General features: G+C 38.1%; 2 protein-coding genes across 10 annotated transcripts in view; one reads left to right on the top strand and one right to left on the bottom strand.

Annotated features, from left to right (window-relative positions):
* wdfy1 (WD repeat and FYVE domain containing 1) overlaps positions 1-18,962 on the top strand; it is a 1,176,431-nt gene that overhangs the window by 369,046 nt on the left and 788,423 nt on the right. The gene's annotated exons all lie outside the window — the stretch shown is intronic.
* Positions 1-18,962, bottom strand: part of slc8a2b (solute carrier family 8 member 2b) — a 295,419-nt gene that overhangs the window by 36,342 nt on the left and 240,115 nt on the right. The window contains exon 9 of the mRNA XM_049467028.1: positions 8,837-9,213. Within this exon, the coding sequence (XP_049322985.1) occupies positions 8,837-9,213 (377 nt within the window). The remainder of the gene's footprint in view (positions 1-8,836; positions 9,214-18,962) is intronic.

The raw sequence follows: 18,962 nt of genomic DNA, 5'->3' as shown, positions 1-18,962 counted from the left end.
CTGCCCCTTTCAGAATGAGCCACTTGAGGGCTCTGTCACTTTAATGCAAACAAGCTGTTGCTAGTCACACACCATGTTTATGCTGAGTGTTTGTCAAACATTATTGTTAGCGTGTGCTAAATTGCAAAACACAAAAATTTTCATGCAACTAGTTCATGCTTAACTGCGATAAAAGCACAAAACTTATTATTTGAAAAAAGAAAAGCCTTACATCTCCCTCATCTGCTGACTCGCCAAGGACAGTACGTACAGATTCCTCCCTCAGACAAAGTCTACCGGCTAATCTTGCAGTGCACTGTCTGAGGTGTTTGTTGGTGATAAAGGACATGGTGAACATAAGGCTTGTGTTGTGTACAGTAAAGTTGTAAGTGGTATTAGTGAATATAGTAACTGAATATAGTAATATAGTAACCATTAGTTACTTTAGTTATTTCATTCCTGGCCCTAAATTGTCACCATTTATATTGTCTGCAATGAAATTAAAGTCACAATAAATGTGTTCCATACTGTCTCAAATTAATGTTCTGATGAGAGACGTCTCAGATGAGGCCTGGAATGAAGTTCTGTACTGCAGAGATCTATAAAAATTTAATCCCCACAGAGGGAGGGGTCTCTAAAAAACAGATGCTTTAAACCCTCACTCTGAACCAGTGCAGCAGAAGCACCACCAGCCCAAGGCCAAGACAACAGCCTGAGTTTTTTTTCAGAAAATGATAAAATGATCTATTGAATATATTCTGGTGTTATTCCAGTGCATCTGTTGCTGCAGTAAACAGAGTCCATCTGAGACCAGCAGTCAGTCCCGCCTCTGGCTCTGACTGAGCTTCTTTTATAACCACTGTATTTTCCTAACTTTAATGGATGAGTGAGTGATCAGAAGCTTCAGAAATGTATTAGATCAGGCTTCTTTCACATTTTTCTTTCATATACTTTGTTTGCTTTGGACATATGGGGCCCTGTTGTACACCCTGCGGAAAACAGGTTTCGATGCTCTTTGCTACTTTACACCCCGTGAACAGTCTATTTTTGCACCTTGCACCCACTCTGTTAAAATAGTGTCAGAGTAAGAGCGCCGAGTGGTCCAGCAGTCTAAAGCTCTGCCACTATGAGCGGGAGGTTGCAGGTTCGAACCCCTGCTCAAGCTGCTGGCGCTCAGAGGGAGCACAATTGGCCCTGCTCCCTCCGGGTGGGTAGATGGCGCTCTCTCCCCACATCACTAAAGGGTAATGTTTGCAGCACAGGACGAAAAGAAGCGGTGGCTGACTTCACATGTATCAGAGGAAGCATGTGCTAGTCTTCACCCTCCTGGTGTGTTGGGGCATTACTAGTGATAGGGGGAGTCCTAATGAGTGGGTTGGGTAATTGGCCGTGTAAATTGTGGAGAAAATATGAAAAATGTGAAAAAATAAAAAAATTAATAAAATAAAATAAAATAGTACCAGAGTTTAGGAATATATCTACAATGATGGGCATGGTGGTCTTGAAGTGAGGTGTTTTCAGGTACATTTCCAGCTTTTTTCTTTCTTGGCAGCTGAAAAACAAGTGCAGCACTGACCGATTTAAACCCTGACAAAAGTTAATAGTCCCCCATCCATACCTTATTATACCTTATCTTATTAGCTAAATAGGTGCGTTGTATGCGAGGCACACGCTCAGTGTGCATACACCCCCGCTTCTTACACACCCACACAGACCTGCTGCAGCACACAACCCAGCTTTCACATAATCATTAAACTCAATACAAGGCAAAATTAACATTGCTCAAATCATAACATTATCAGTTAATTGTTCATCTCATTACAGTCCCCAAAACACAGGTGCAGAACTGACTGATTTAAACTCTGACAACAGTCAATAGTCCCCTGTCCATACCTTATCTTATTAGCTACATAGGTTGTACATGAGGCACGCAAATTTTTCCACCTCAAATTGCAGCCCCCAGCTTACAGCAGACTTGGTACGCAGTCAACTCTAGGCTTGACTCAGGGAAGAAGATGTACCCTGTCTTGCATAGTCCTGTAGGCCATGCCATTTAAACAACCAGGCAATCCTCTGTTGCAACAGAGGTTTGATCACCCTGTAGTTGACCACCTTTGATAAGTGTGTCTAGTGTTAAAAGCAGGATTCGTACGATCATGAAAAACCTGGAAAAGTCATGGAATCTCAAAATAGCAATTTCCAGGCCTGGGTAAGTTTTTAAAAAATAAAAATACCCAGAAGTTTTGGAAAAGTTGTTGAAATTTGCTCTACAAATCTTTGTGTTTCCGTTTATCGATGGCGAAAATCTATTTTGAGCTAAAAATAAATACACCAGCTCAGAGTTAATCCAGTAATTTAGCCCAACACAGTGAAGCGCTTCTTTCTTTTGCTTTCTTTTTTTGTCAAATTTAATTTTAGTTCTTCTGTAATCCATTTTGATTATAGTTCTAGTTGATTTTTGGTTTTATTGTCCTTGTCTGCGCTGATGTTTTAACAATTTCATGGTCATAAATATAGGCCTTGAAGGCATGGATAAGCCATGGAAAAGTCATGGAAATTTCTTGGTTAAAAACTGTATGAACCCTGTAAAAGGCCAAAACGCCCCCTGATTCAAAGGTGTATATATATATAGTACTGACAATGTGTCCCGAAATCTTTAGATACAGCTCTTATGCCAGGCAAACTTCATATGCATACTATCTATTGGCACAATAGATAGTAGATATCATAGATATCATCACGTCCGATGTGTAATGTTTCTGATCTCCATGATTTTGGGCTTTCAGGAAGCAAGAGATCCCTAAAGAAACCAACACAGACACAAGGAGAACACATGGAAACTTCACACAGACAGGGACTTGAACCCAGGACTCCAGCACTGAGAGGTGAACATGCTAACCACTGAACCAAATCCACAGAGCTCTACAATCTACTACCTGATGTCCCAGCATCAGTACAAACACTAATTTCTCCCTCAACACACACACCTCTATCTGTCAGCTTCTCACTTTAGGATTTAAATAGTCCCTGAAAGACATTAGTCCACTGTCTTCTGTAAGAAAAGAGAACATGACTCTTTTGTTCACAGGTTTTAGACTGACAGCAGCCTTTAAATCTGCCAACTCAACCAAAATAAAAGGTTTTACAACAGTTTTACACTTCTGTAGTCATCCAGGCACAAATCTAAAAAGACTTAATGTAAGCAAACGATTCACCATAATGAACATTTAACAAAATAAGCCATTCTTGCATTCTTTCATTATTGATGCCACCTTTTTACTACTGAATACATCTAACAGCCTTGTCTGAACCCTTCTTTTGGGCCATTCACCAAATTGGTGCCATTTGCTTGTTGCAAATTCCAAATCAAACCTATGTTTTAAAGTCTTTTTCAACTTTGAATCTAGAAACACATGTATTTAACTATTTAAAACTGTATGTACTGCTCAAACTCAGGCAGCTTTACTTATTTTTTTTACAAGGTTTCTAAGCTGAAGATGCACTGTAAACCCATACGTTGTATGTTTTACATAAAATTGGATATTTCTAAACAATACTCAAATATTTTGAGTTAGTTGAACATTTATGGGCACAGATACATTCAAACTGAGATCTTTGAGTTGAACCAACTTATATAATAACTGAGTTTAGTCTGTTTTGTCATTAACAGCTTCTTTTCCATTGGCCTCTGCCACAATCTATTTGCATACTGGGTGGGTCCAACAGTTTCTGACAGACACTCACCATCAGTGTGTAGTGATTCCCCCTGGACTACCTTAGAACTAATCAAGATCCTCTTTAGTTGTAATAACTTGATGTTTTAATTTATACTAACTCAAGTTTTCATTCCCCATTACTTAATTATTTACTGCAACCGGTTTCCTCTAATTTTTTTAGTAAATTCAACTCAAAAACTGCCTTAAAAAGTAAAGTAAACTCAACTTATCTGGTCTTACAGTATAACACAAATAAAAAAGTTAAATCCCCCCTTTAAAAACCCCCACTTCCCCTTCAGTTGTAATAACTTGATGTTCTAAGTTATGCTAACTTAAGTTTTCATTACCCATTACTCAACTTGTTTAAGGCAACTGGTTAAGTTGAATTTTTATCCTTATCCAGGCTTACAGTGTGGTTACATTTTTTCAGTCCTGTTACCAAAACTCATGTGACATTTAAAAAAACAAGTTTAAAAGCAAGTCCACTAATTTCCAACAATGCGAAAGAAAATTACATCTCTGAAGGATTTTAATAATTAAAATTAATGCTAAAGTTTATAGTTAGAGAGTGGGGACGGGTAACAAATGCTATTTTTTCAGTGTTCTAAGTAGATTTTATTATTCTTTTAATTACATATTACTTTTGCAATTCGGTCAATGTACAATGTACAGACACAGTGCATAATAATACAAATTATTTAATATATTTTAATGTATTTTAAAGTTATTTTGTGTGCACATTTTTACGTGTAATTTCCTGGGGACCGAAATGGCACTGATTGAACAACTGAAGTCACATGTGAGTGAAATAATTAATACAGAAAAAAGCTAATTTCGCTCAGCTAATGTTACTATCCTGGCCCTGTACAGCTCAAATCTTTCAGCTTTTAAACAGTCAGTTATAAAGAGCTATTAGGTTACTGAATGTGATAAATTAAACTAAATAAACAATCAGCATCACTAATGGGAATAGAGCAGAAAATTAACTTGAACCCGTCGCTTTTTGGCTCCCTGACGGCTCTCTCCCTCACTCCCTGCATTAAATACAGCAGCGCTCTGACATGCAGCACTGCAAAGTCCTGCTGTCACTGCTGAAAAAATCCTAATGTTAGAGGAAACTCTGATACACTAATAAAAAAAATAGCAACCAATTATGGGTGCGTCCCTATCAGAAACTTAAGAAGTAAAAGTGCTTATTGTAAGCACACAGACACACACACACACACACACACACACACACACGCATACTAATCAATACAGCCTTGCAGACGTTCTTCACAGGGGTGCCGTGTTCTGGTAGATCATTTCTCTTAGCCAGCACAAAACAACACACTACTATTCAGCCTTCATTAATTATAGACAAAGAAAAACAGAGGAAGGAAGAACGATGAACTTTGCTCTCATTATCTCTCACTTCCTCTCTTACACACACAATTACTTTTTATTTATTCATTAACATAATTTTTTATTAGTTTGATTAGATAACTTATTAAATATTCTCATGTGTGCTTAATTAAAATACTTTAACTACAGTCCTGAAAAATATTCATATTTACATTAATATTTTAATTCATTCATCTTCTCTTAAAAAAACAGAACAGAATTCTGCAACAACAATATATCATTGTTAACAGCTTTCCCTGAAATGAAGTTTAAAACTAATATAATATTATTGTGATATAATTTGGCAAGAAGTCAGTGGATATGTAGTGACCAATAGTTTATCATGAGAAAAAGGGAGGGTGAATCAAGCAGGTAAGTTTAAAAGACAAAGATGCGAAAAGTACATAAACTAGGGTTCAAAATGTCTTCTATAGAAGTTGGTATCAACTCAAACTTTTTACTCAAGTAAAAATGTAAAAGCACTGCTTTTAAAACTACTTAAAGTATAAAAGTAAAAGTAATGTAAGAGGAAAAAATGCCACCAAGATCAAGTGACTAAGTGTGCAGGTGTGATGGATCACAGTATAAACCAATAGGGAGTCAGAATGGTATATGTTTATACTTCTCTGCATCCAATCACAATCAGATTCACTCTATCTGGATAGAGAGATTTATCTGGATAGGGGTTTTATTGAAAGATAAGAAGACAGAATGAAAACAAGCTGAAATGAAATAGGAGTACAGAAGCTATTTTTAAAATGTAAAAAGTAGAAAGTTCAGATAACTGGGTAAAAATATATGAAGTAGAAGTAAATTCATCTGAAAAATAAAGTATTTGTACTTAGTTACTTGACACCTCAAAAAGGTGAGTTTTTTATTTACAGTTTGTGTCAAAATTCAAACAAACACGAAGAGAAATTAAACTCTAAATTAAATTAAAATATTCCTGACTTCTAGTAAGTAAGTATCTGGTGACTATCTCAGGTAAATGTCTCTGGTAACTATCTCAGGTAGCTATCTCTGTCACGTCCTGGCCTTATCTCATGTCTCTGTGTGTGTGTCCCATGTGACCTGTGCCCCTGTGTTCTGTCTCAGTACTTTTCCACCTGTGTCAATTGTAGCTCCGCTCCTTCCCCAGGGGCCAGTTGTTCAGAGGTAATCTGATCGGATTTTGGTTATCGGATTGGATCAAATCTGGAAAACGGGTTGTTCAAAAGGGAAAGAAGCATTCTGAAATCGGATCAGATCACGTAATCCAATCCTAGTTTTTAAATGGATCAAACCTTCAGTTTCTGTTGTTCAAAACTTTTCAGTAGGATTTGGATAACTTTGATCCAAAAAAACAGGATTACCCTGATCCCAACAAGGGGTAGGATTTCAAGGTGGATTTCAGGAAGAAAATGTAGTAAAACTTTAAAATCAAAGTTTTAAAGTAAAAAAAAATACATTTGTACAATTTAGTGTATATACATTTACTTCTATTTTGCACTTGACCTGTTTAACCGTTACAGTAATAAAGTAGACATTGGCTACCAATTAAGCCTTTTACTATAGTAACGTAAAAATAAAAACAATCTTGACCCCATTAAATAATGCCCCCAAAAGATTTCAATAACAAACAAAAATAATATATTCATTTTTTCATCTACGTTACTGTCTTTCATCACTGTATATTAATGTCAAAGAAACATTTATCAGATATGAAGCTGTCAAAAATAATTTCGAACAATTGAAAAGAACACCAGAGTTTGTTCTGGTTCTTCAACAGGCTCAGGTGCATCATGAACATCACAGAGAGGGACATTGCGTCTGGTAGCAACATTGGGCAGGACAATACATGCAAGTGTTATGTTGCATGCTCCCTGTGGTTCGACTCGCAAATAGTTAAGGCATGCAAAGCGTCTCTGCAGAATGCTCGATTGCTCGTATTGTTTTGCAATAAGCAGTATCTTGTTACTGCAAGAAAAGGAGTCATCAACCCCTGTTGGTTCTTCTGTTTTTTACATAGCTGGTAATCCGGATTAGGTAATCCTGAAAACTGTGTTTCTGGATCAGGTTGATCCAATCCAATATTGCTTTGAAAAACTGGCTTAAAAGTAAGACAGATCACCTGATCCTGGATAGCAAAAAATGTGATTACCAAATCTGGATATTTTTGATCCGGATTACATTTTTTGAACAACTGGCCCCAGGTGTTTCCTATTCTAGTGTGGGGGATCCGGAAAAATGCAGCGAATGCAGTTTCCTTTTGCAATGCTCTGTGTTTTTTAGTAATTCACCGCCTACAACCGATAATGCTAAGATCGGTTTTATTATCTCCCACCTTTCTGGTAAAGCACTAGAGTGGGCTACAGCTATTTGGGAGGAGACACATCAGCCTTGAGATGACCAGCCTCCCCGCAATATAAGCACAGATGAAGCCGGATCCGGCGCTGCCGCTCCTCCGGAGTTAGCAGGGTCTTCTGAATGTCCATGGGCTCTGGGGCAGACAGCGCAGCTTTCTCTGGTGTGGGAGCGCGGGGCAGAGTCACAGGAGCTTGTTGTGTGCATGAGCTGGTCTTGGGGCGGCGTGAGAGAAGTTGGTCCAATCGAATGGAGAGAGAAATGAGCTGATCCAAGGTAAGCGAATCATCTCTGCAGGCTAACTCCCTCTGTATGTCAGGGTTGAGTCCGCATCTGAACACGTTAAGCAGAGCTGCGTTATTCCACCCACTACCAGCTGCAAGAGTGCGGAACTCCAAAGCGTAGGAAGCCACCGGCTTCTGACCTTGCTTGAGAGCCAGCAAAAGTTCTCCATTCGACTGTCCATAGCGAGAATGATCAAAAACTGAGCGAAAAAAGGTCAAAAAATCAGCATAACTAGCCCCAGAAACTTCCCCCCAAATAGCTGTTGCCCACTCTAGTGCTTTACCAAAAAGTCGGGAGATAATAAAACCGATCTTAGCATTATCGGTTCTAGGCGGTGAATTACTAAAAAAACACAGAGCATTGCAAAAGGAAACCGCTGCATTTTTCCGGATCCCCCACACTAGAATAGGAAACACCTGGGGAAGGGGCGGAGCTAAAATTGACGTGACAATCTCATTTAAGTATCTCAGGTAGCTATTTCATTTAAGTATCTCAGATAACTATCTCAGTTAAGTATCTCAGAAAAGTATCTCAGGTAAGTAACACAGTCTCATTGGTGATGACGCCTTCATCACATACAATCACTGGGGAAATATTTAGTTAACCCTTAGTTCTTTAGCACATTATGTTGTGTGGAAGTGAGCAGTATGGGACAGAGCTCACTGTATGTAAGAAGCTATGAATTGAATTATATGATGACCTTGATTATGTCAACAGGTCACCCCAGCCTTATTAAATAACAGAACCATCACCATGTGTGTTATGCTGATGCTAGTGGATCAGATGCAGAAGTGCTGCTGGAGTTTTTAAACACCGTGTTTAATCTCTCCCTGTCCTCCACTCTATTACACACTCCTACCTACCGAGAATGTCCTACCAACCAAAAAATAGCTCTTCTGTGGGGTTCTAAGTATTAAAAAACAGGGTAAATGGAGGATAATAATAAAGCATAATAATAAAGTATCCAGAGAAACAGATACAGAACTACAGTCTGTAGAACTTCTCATTGGAGATAAATACTGTAAATGTATTTTGGGTGTAGAAACAAGAAGAGGCTTGATCCTAATATACTCATATAAACAGCCTCCACACACACACACACACACACACACACACACACACACACTCACGTGGTCTGGTCGTTGGTGAACTCCAGCTCTCCTCGGGTATCTTCGTAGTCGATGCCTCCTCCCCGGGCAGATCCTGGCTCTGTGTGGTAGGGCAGGATGACGGTGCCCCGGGCGCCCGAGTTCCTCACCACCGTCACCTCCATGGTGCCCACGCTCTCACTCACGCGCATCACACGATCACTGAACGTGAAGATCCCCGCATGATCATCATCCAGGATGGTCACCGTGGACACCAGCGGCTCCACCAGCCGGCCCTTAGGAGCCTGACCGGCCTCGTCGCTCTCGAACATGCCCTCAGCATCGCCCACCCGCAGATTCAGCAGACGCACAAAGAAATGCTCATCCTCCTCAAAGATATCATCATCTATTATCCCCACCTGAGAGAGAGAGAGAGAGAGAGAGAGAGAGAGAGAGACAGAGAGAGAGAGAGAGAAAGAGAGACAGAGAGAGAGAGAGAGACAGAGAGAGAGAGAGAAAAATAGAAAGAGAAAAAGAGACGAAGAGAGAAGAAGAGAAAGATAGAGAAAAATAAAGAGAGGTAGGGAAAGAAATAAAGAGAGAGAGAAAAGGAGAGAGGAATTAAGAGAAAAAGAGAGAAATAAAGAGAAAGAAAGAGAAAGAGAGAGGGAGAGAAAAATAGAAAGAGATAAAAGAGAGGGAGAGAAAAATAGGAAGATATAAAGAGAGAGAGAAAGAGAGAGATAGATACAGAAATAGAAAGAGAAAAAGTGACGAAGAGAGAAGAAGAGAAAGATAGAGAAAAATAAAGAGAGGTAGGGAAAGAAATAAAGAGAGAGAGAAAAGGAGAGAGGAATTAAGAGAAAAAGAGAGAAATAAAGAAATAGAAAGAGAGAGGGAGAGAAAAGTAGAAAGAGATAAAAGAGAAAGGGAGAGAAAAATAGGAAAAGATAAATAATGAGAGAGAAATTAAGAGAAATAAAGAGACAGATATACACAAATAGGAAAAGATAAATAAGGAGAGAGAGAAATAGAGAGAAATAAAGAGAGAAATAAAGAGAGATATAAATAAATATAGAGAGAGATAAAAAGAGAGAGAAATAAAGACAGAGAAATATATGGAGAAAGAGATAAACAGAGAACAAAGAGAAAGAGAAGCAAAGATAGAAATAGAAATAAATAGAGAGTAATAAAGAATGAAAAAATTGATTGAAATAAAGAGACAAAGAGACAGAGGGAAAGAGAGCAATAAGTGTATTAGACAAAAAAAAAAGAATATAACAGCAGGACATCCAGCCACTACTCAGATATTACAGCAGTATATAATAATTACTTATTGCTCGTTTAGAAGAGTGGGAGTTATGCTAATGATATACAGCTGTACCTTACAATTAGACCTAATGACAGTGTCTCTTTAATGTCTGTTAATAAATGCATTAAGGACATGACAGGTCAGATTCTGGGCTTGTCTGGGGAGGAGCTCATTATTGCTGGTTTGTTTCCACACACAAGAACTCCATCTGAACCGTGGCTCGACTGTGCAAAACTAAGCAAAACTTATTGTCTTGCTTGGATACAAACTGCAGGAAGAGCTCCTCCCCTTGCATGAGGGCTTTTATGAATACTACATTAATGGATTAGCCACTATGGCGCTCGCAATTGTCTAACTGGTGATGTTAACGTTTTCAGAGCTGATTAATCTGAGGTTTTTGGGTAAATCCTGTAGTATGATGTAATACGTGGATTATATTCATATTGGGCTGTTGGCACAACGTAAGCTACTAGATTAATAGTCTCAATGGAGCTGGCTAATTGCTAACTGGCAATGCTGTCTGTTTTCTGAGCTAAATGTATCACTGGTTTGTCATGACAAAAGGCACTCCTTTTATTTTTCCAAAAAATAATCTACTGCACTTTATGTATGAATTTTACCAATCAAGCACAGCATTATAAAGGAGTTTCAGTAACACTGCTCCAGCAATGAGGCTTGAGCAGTTTTAGCATTAGCCACTAGCAATTCCGCTGTTCAGAGGTGAGTATATCGGACTCTAATCTGCGTGTTTACCGTGTTAAAACAAGCTACCGGGGACGAACCGCTAGCTGATAGAGCAGCTTTCTTGGGTTTCTTGGTCTAGTGCTCTCTGGCAGCATTTACTAGCGCTAAGTGATGCTAACCATGGCTAGCACTGCTGCTACCTATGCTAAAACATTGAAAATCTAAACTTACTGTAAATAAAAGGAAGAGCTTAACTCACCCAAATAAGCAGTTTTCAGGAGAGATATCCCCCCACCCCCACCCTTGTTCCTTACTATTGTCTCTTAAAATTCACCTCATAATCCAGTGCACCTTATTTATAAAAATAGACCAGAAAATAGACGTCCATTGATAATACAGTCTTCAGTTATGAAAGTCAGAACACCGGCATGCAGCTCCATGAGTAATACTGAAATATTAAATAATTATTTATGTAACGCCAGACAGAGTGGAGCGACGCTTGCCGAGTAAAATAAACAGACAGGTTTATTAACAGGCTGACAATCAGATATTACAGATGTTAAAGCCAAACAAACAATAATCTCACCAGAAACCAAAGCCGTAGTCGTATTAACAGTCCGTGTTCGTAACCAAAAGGCAGTCCAACCAAGCATTAAATCCAAAAGGGGCAAAACAAGAGACATAAACCGATAAACCAGAAAGTAGAGTCGTAACGAAAAGGCACAAGAAGAACACATGAGAAACGCTTAGTATGCAACAAAAGTCGACAATACCTCACGAAGATAGTTTACATAATGCAGCCTTAAATACAAAACACATGATGAGCATAACCCGGAACTTCCTCAGAACACAGGTGAATCTGAGCGTCGGAGAGTAACGTGATTGGGCGAAGGAGAGCGACTGACGGTGACGTCATAAAACATAGGATTCTGGGAAACTGAGTCCGGTAGTGTGGAAGGAGAGTCAGGCTGCGTAACAATTACTGCTATTGAAATATTTCTGTTACGATAAATATCGATAGCAAATTATTGTCCATCCCCACATTTAAAAGACATGACAGTATTTAAAACAATTAGATCTGTGACACTTAGTAGCCCATGTCACACCTGCACCTTTAAGATCAGCCTCGCCGGAGTACTAATAAGCTGACTCCGCCCCTCCCACACACCTGTGGGACATCAGCTTATTACTGAGACTATTTATACTGGGACTTTTACTAAGTCTAGTTGCGAGATATTGCCACTCTAGTGTCTTATCGAGCGTTTACGTCTGTGTTTGTTATATCTGTTTTTTGATCCTTGCCTGTTTTTTGACTACGATTTTGCCTAGTGATTTATTCCTGGTTTTGAACTACTGCCTGTACTATTGGATTACGATTTTTGCCTTGCGTTTTGGATTAATAAAGCTGACTGCGTTTGCATCCAAATCTCCTTGGTTGGTTCTTACAGCCCATATCAACAGGTAGCATAACTCAACAGAACACGGCCCACCTTGATAAGAAATGTATTTCTTGTTATATTCATTATATTCCTATTATTATATTATATATCATCTTGGCTCACAGACTTGAATCTATTTAGAATGTGTGATTGGCTGTGAGCTGGTCCTGGGTCCTATCGCCTCCCCTGCATATATCAGTGTTTTCAGTTCTCCCATGATGCCTGATCCGGTTAATCAACTCATTAAAAGCGGTTAATGAGCGAGTGCAGCAGGGAAATCAACAAAATATGCAGGGCAGAGTGTTTTCCAGCAGTGGGGATGAGAACCAGTGCTCTAAACAGCTGACTGGAGGACTATAATAAAAGGAAATAAAGATTAATGACCAAATAGCTGGGAAAAAGCTGGACCACCAGCTTTAATCTTCTGTGAAGGCTTTACACAAGGTTTAGGAGTGTGTTTATGGGAATTTTGGATAATTCAAAGAAGGTAAAAAAAAACTGATGTTGGACGAAAAAGCCTGGCTTCCTACTCCACTCCCCACTCTAGTTCATCCCAAAGCTGTTATATCAGGTTAAAGTCAGGACTCTCTGCAGGCCAGTCAAGTTCTTCCACACCAAATTCACCAATCCAATCCAATCTGCAGAATTTGGAATGACTTACCAAGGGGATCCTCCAACATTTTTCAAAAACTTGCATGGTATCTACACTCGCCTCTACTCTGCTTTATCGCTGTTATTGCCCTTTTGGGCTAATTTGGTACCTTGAACGTAATGTTTAAACCTCACTGAATAATGGCTAATGGTAAGTAATGTCTACATCCAGCACAAACTAGCCATTTGTAAACTTCCCTAGCTGAACTAGCAATAAGAATTTTTGAGAAGCCCACCATGCTGTGGAAAAGCAAGATAAGATGTATCAAAACCTTTAAACCTACAGGGGTTGGACAGTGAAACTGAAACACCTGTTTTTAGAGCACAATAATTTATTGTGGCGACGGACAGTTCTGGTGGAAACAGGAGAGTTGAGGTGAACATTGAATTCTGCCGTGATTTGATCAGCCGTGGTTTTATGTTTTTTGGATACAATCCGGGTTAGCACCTGAACATCCCTTTCAGACAGCTTCCTCTTACAGCGTCCACAGTTAATCCTGTTGGATGTGGTTGGTCCTTCTTGGTGGTATACTGACTCTGACATTACCCTGGATACCGTGGCTCTTGATGCATCACAAAGACTTGCTGTCTTGGTCACAGATGCTGCAGCAAGACGTGCACCAACAATTTGTCCTCTTTTGAACTCTGGTATGTCACCCATAATGTTGTGTGCATTGCAATATTTTGAGCAAAACTGTGCTCTTACCCTGCTAATTGAACCTTCACGCTCTGCTTTTACTGGTGCAATAATGTGCAATTAATGAAGATTGAACACCAGGCTGCTCCAATTTAGGCTTGAAACCTCCCACACTAAAATGGCAGGTGTTTTAGTTTCATTGTCCAACACCTGTATAGTTCAACTCAGTGGCCAGAGAGTTTTTACCAAAACAGAACCCCTATCTAAGAAGTAATGTCAATGTTAGACCTCAGATTCCTGCAATTTTGTCTTCTACTGGAGGGTAAATACCTCTCAGACTTACCCCTGCAGTACATTTACTCTTTATTCCATCCCTTCTGGGCTCTGCCTCTTAACCTAATGGCATGTCAATCACTGTCCATGAGCCAATAACATCGCTGGAAAGGTCATCTTATCCCTGTGGACTTACCATTTATCTAACCTCACTCAAGAATACAGCTACTTTACCCTATCTGATCTAATCAGACTGGCTTCTACTGCTTTTTCACTTCTGAGCAAATACCCTTGAGTCAATGGGCATTCCCCACTTATTCAATACACTGGTTGTTCTGACTGTGTCATTTAATTTGTTGTTAGCTTAGCGCCCCCTATTGGGAGAACAGAGAAAGGCCCAGAGGTTAAGGAACAGGATGATGTCACAGAAGAGCACATGGGACTCATATTTCACACATAATTACATCTGCTGCTTCTTGGTGAGCTCTTAAAAAAGTCGTCCCTGTATGTAAGAGTGGTTGGTTTATTTAAGCAATAATACAGGAGAGGGAGTGCTATAATGTGTAATAATGGCACTGCTGTGCTGCAGTCGTAGGCACAAGTTAAAGTTAAATTTGTTTGGTTATAAACACTCTCCGAGTTATAATTGTTCCATTGCTGCTCTGTTTGTAGCTGCACTGTTTGGCTTGTAAGCGCTGAAGCGTTGCTAAGTTACCTGTATGTGGTAAAGTAATACATTGAGAGCTTCGGTTACAGTGCATTACTCGTTTATGGGAACCTGCGAACCTTTTAAGAACCGGCCCATGTTGCCACTGCTTTTTTTTGTGACCCTTAAACTCCCCGCCCTTTGGCTGCTCACATCACAGCTTCACTGGTTCTAGACCAGCAAGATTGTGGGGTTAGAACAGCACTGACTTTTTTAATCGAGTACCTGTGATTTTGTGATTTTGTGGTGGAAAAGCACAGAACCGTTCGGGAACTTGGCATCAGCACCGGCACCATGCTGGTGGAAAAGTGCCCACAGTAATTGTTAGCAGATAAAGGTTCACAACAGCTGTAAAATGAAAAAAATTAAACATCACTTTGCAATCCGAGGATTGTACTGAGGTGTTTAACTTTCTGGATATATAGATAGGAGAATCTGTGAGGCCAGGACACTGGTGATACTGGTAGGCAGCACCAAAAATAATGTGAAAATTTTGTACCAGGTACCAAAAAACAAGCACAGTGAAGTCATGTAGATACCAGGCTGTGGAAAAGAGCCAATGGCTTAACCAAATAAAACACTCTACTGTATAAGAAGGTTGGAAATATCAATTTTGTCCCCAATTTACACGGCCAATTACCCAACACACTCATTAGGACTCCCCCTATCACTAGTAATGCCCCAACATCAGGAGGGTGAAGAGTAGCACATGCTTCCTCCGATACATGTGAAGTCAGCCACCGCCTTTTTTTTATCTGCTGCTCATGCAGCATTGCCGAGTAGCATCACAGTGTGTTTAATAATTATATTTATAATTCCTGAAATTTAAATATTTTAGTTAAAACACACTTTTTACACTGTATCAACACATGGATGGCATGTAATACATTCTTTTTAATATACTGTATAACATGTCATCCATGTGTTGAGACAGTGAGATTTGGTCTGTTTACAAAATAAATCTTTGAGATTATGTAAATATTTGAATGTGTGTTTTAACTAAAAATATTTACATTTCAGGAATTATAATATAGTATGTATCATAAATTATTTGAGTAATATTGTACAAATGAAGTAATTGTAATTAGGTAATATTGTATGCAGAATTTAAATAAAGTTTACTACAATAAAGGATTGACTGAAGTAGGGGTGGGCGATATGGCTCTAAAATAATATCACGATATTTCATGGTATTATCACGATAACGATACTCTTGGCGATATAACAAAACACTGAATTAAAAGAAATAATAATTTCAAGAATACACTTTATGATATGGCACACCCCTAAAAAAAAATTAAAAATAAAAGAATTTGCATCAGATTTTAACAGAAGCCAATGATCCAGAATGTCATGATACTAATAATAATGAGCTCCAAATATCTCCATATATCCAGGATTAAAGTAAAATAAATGATACTGGACAAATATATTCTGTCTCTAGTAGATATATAATGGAAAATGAGAACAGTGTGAATTTTTCTTTTGCTAAAAACAGAAAAAAGTAGTACCCTGATGTAATAATTAGGAATGGGTGATATGACACGATATTTCAGGGTATAATATCGTTCACGATATTCAAAAATGTTGGCGATATTATCACAGACGATACGATATGGCACACCCCTAGACTGAAGTTCAGTTCACTTATTTACTCTATGTAACATTTAAGAAGTCTTGAAACTTACATTTAAAAAAGCAAATGCAGAAAGTTGCGAAACTTTTTTAAAGTAAATTTAACTTTTTAGCATTTTTTCAGTGTAGATGATATTCACCATTAATAAAATATAAATAATATTAATACAAATATTAATTATAAAGTTCTGGAATATTAATAACAACTACTTTGTAATGTTCTGTTTAACACTGGACTGAGTTTGAGCTTTATCTACTTCATGTCTTCTTATGGAAACTAAGGACATTGGAAAAGACTGAAAGAAATAAAAAGACTGCAGAGGAACATGAGTCTATACATCAACAGAACTCTGCTGCTTTCATGTTCTATGAAACTAGACAATAAATATGGATTTATGCTATAGATCCATAACAGAACGCCCTCTGCACCATAACGAGAGCCAAGTGATTTAACCCAAGATTCATAAATAATTCAATACAGCAATAGAGTTCCTATACCACCAGGACCAGCTCCGGCTAAAGTGTGAACGTCTCTGATTCGGAGCACGCTCAGAAAGGTTTCCGGGTTCCCCAAATTTACAATTCAAATCCACCCAGTGCTTTTAGGGCTTATTGACAGGAGCTGAGGTGAGCATTAAACTTTCATCACTTCAGCTAATTATACAGGCAGAGGTGGAAGACAAAGAGCAGAAGAGCCACACTTATCCACTACTGTAGCTTCTGCTATACTAATATTATCACTGTGTATTAACCCTTTAAACTCTGGGCTGTTTTGATGTGTTTTTTCTTTGTTTTGGTCAGTTCCTCTATCAGGTCTTATAAACAGAGGTGGAAAAAGTACTGACAAATTGTAATTAAGTAAAAGTACCTTTACTTTGCTAAAATTCTACTCAAGTAAAAGTAAAAGTACCCATCTAAAAATATACTCGAGTAAAAGTAAAAAGTACTCAATTTAAAATGTACTTTAAGTAAAAGTCACATAGTTACTTTTAATTATTTGATGTAGAAAAGTACAAATCATAAATTAAATCGTTTTTAATGAGCTATTATTCCACATAATAATTTGGAGCTTTCAGGCAGTATTTGTTCAGACCACCCCATAAAACATTTTCAACAACAAGTGGCATGGGTTTCTATGATCCATTTTTTTTCTTTACTGTGAAAAAGTTATGGTCATATAGGCGACTATAAACTGTATTTTTATAGTTTTACAGTTTTTTTTTTCTTTTTCTTTGCTTTAACTGCGATTTACATGTTTTTTTTTTTTTTTTAACATTCAAGCAGATTCTTTAATGTTTCCAATAAAAACATAAGGAATAATCATTAAAAACATAAAATCATAAAAAAAAAAACTGTTGGTCGGACATGCGCAGTGCTGTAAAGAAGCACATATCGATGGGTAGCATAACTGGACAGAACACCGGTTCCCCCGAGCACAGCTGATTCACACAGCGTCCTTCCCGCAAACCGTAATAAACACTGCTGGGAAAAGTTCAGTTGTGCTGCCATGGAGAACAAAACTCAATTTTTTTTTATTCAGACAATTAGTTTTTTTCCCTTTACCAAGCGCCTGATTTTTTAAATATATTCACACCTAAGATATATTTTCAAAAATGGTTAGACTAGATTTTTTATGAGTTGAAAACACAATAATATTGATGATATATAGTTTAATACATGGCTTATTAATTGTTACTTTGACAAACTTTGACAAAGAGAAACAGCATCAGGGGATTTATTTATTTAAAATCCACACTCAGAGCAGCCTATGTCTTTCAGTATTTTAATCAGGACACACAAAAAAAAAAACTATATACAAAAATGTAAACTTTTTAGTCTAATAAATAAAAAATGTTTAGTGCAAAATAACTACTTAGTAAAAATGAGCAAGTAAAATAAAAACTATATAAAGTAGTGCGCACACCATACCTAGCTTTAGTTTGAGTAAAGCAGGTAGTTTCACACTTTTTTCTTTTTCTGACACTTTTGAGTCTTTATTTACTGATATTATTTGGTTTGAAACATCATATAAATATGTTTGAAGCACTAAAGGTGAATAATCTTGGTTGGGGAAGGAGATTTCACTTTTTTTAGATGTTTTTCTCAATGGGTTTCTTGTAGATTTTGCTTTAAAGCAGCACTAGGTAGGATTTTCTTGATCTTTTTAAAGAAGTAAAATTACAGCTTGAAACTCACTGCAGCGCTGCGTTGAGGTGTAATAGGAGGAATAGCGGTGCTCTCGTGTCTGAGCCGGAGCTCCTCTGAGCTCAAACCAGAGTCTGTATGTTTTCTGAGGCGGCCGCGACCAACGCTCGCGAGAACTGCGACCTGCTTTCCGAACTTTAGTTCTAACAGTTCTACAAGGACTGCTGGTTCATTCTATACAAACACACATACAGACACTCTGGCAGAAGCTGGAAAGAGACCGAATATGTCTGTGAAAGCCAGAAAACGAGAAAGAGAAACTAATCCGCTGTGATGCAAACAATTATTATGTCACATGTTTTCAGAACATTCCTGAAACAATATTTCTGTAATGTTACAGGCTAACTTTCCTGGAACCTTTTTTTTTCAAATGTTGCTAAATGTTTGTTTAAAATTCTTTGTTAGCTGGGTTTCTACTAGTTTTTGGAGCATTTCTGTGAGGAATTGATTGAAGTGAGATCAGAATTTTGGATGATCTCCAACCACTTTATTTCTAACTCTCTAACTCATCCCAAAAAGTACATTTATATTTTAAATATTACCTTACAGTAGTTAGGTATTAGAAGTTTTTCTACAAACATTGGGGCATTTTGGTTAGGCTTTGGGTAGGCTCAGTTCCTGTGTGG

This window comes from Astyanax mexicanus, chromosome 18 (genome assembly GCF_023375975.1).
Source record: "Astyanax mexicanus isolate ESR-SI-001 chromosome 18, AstMex3_surface, whole genome shotgun sequence".
In the NCBI taxonomy this organism is placed as follows: Eukaryota; Metazoa; Chordata; class Actinopteri; order Characiformes; family Acestrorhamphidae; genus Astyanax; species Astyanax mexicanus.
Note: the sequence above shows the minus strand (reverse complement) of the source record. Positions and strands in the feature narration are given on the sequence as shown.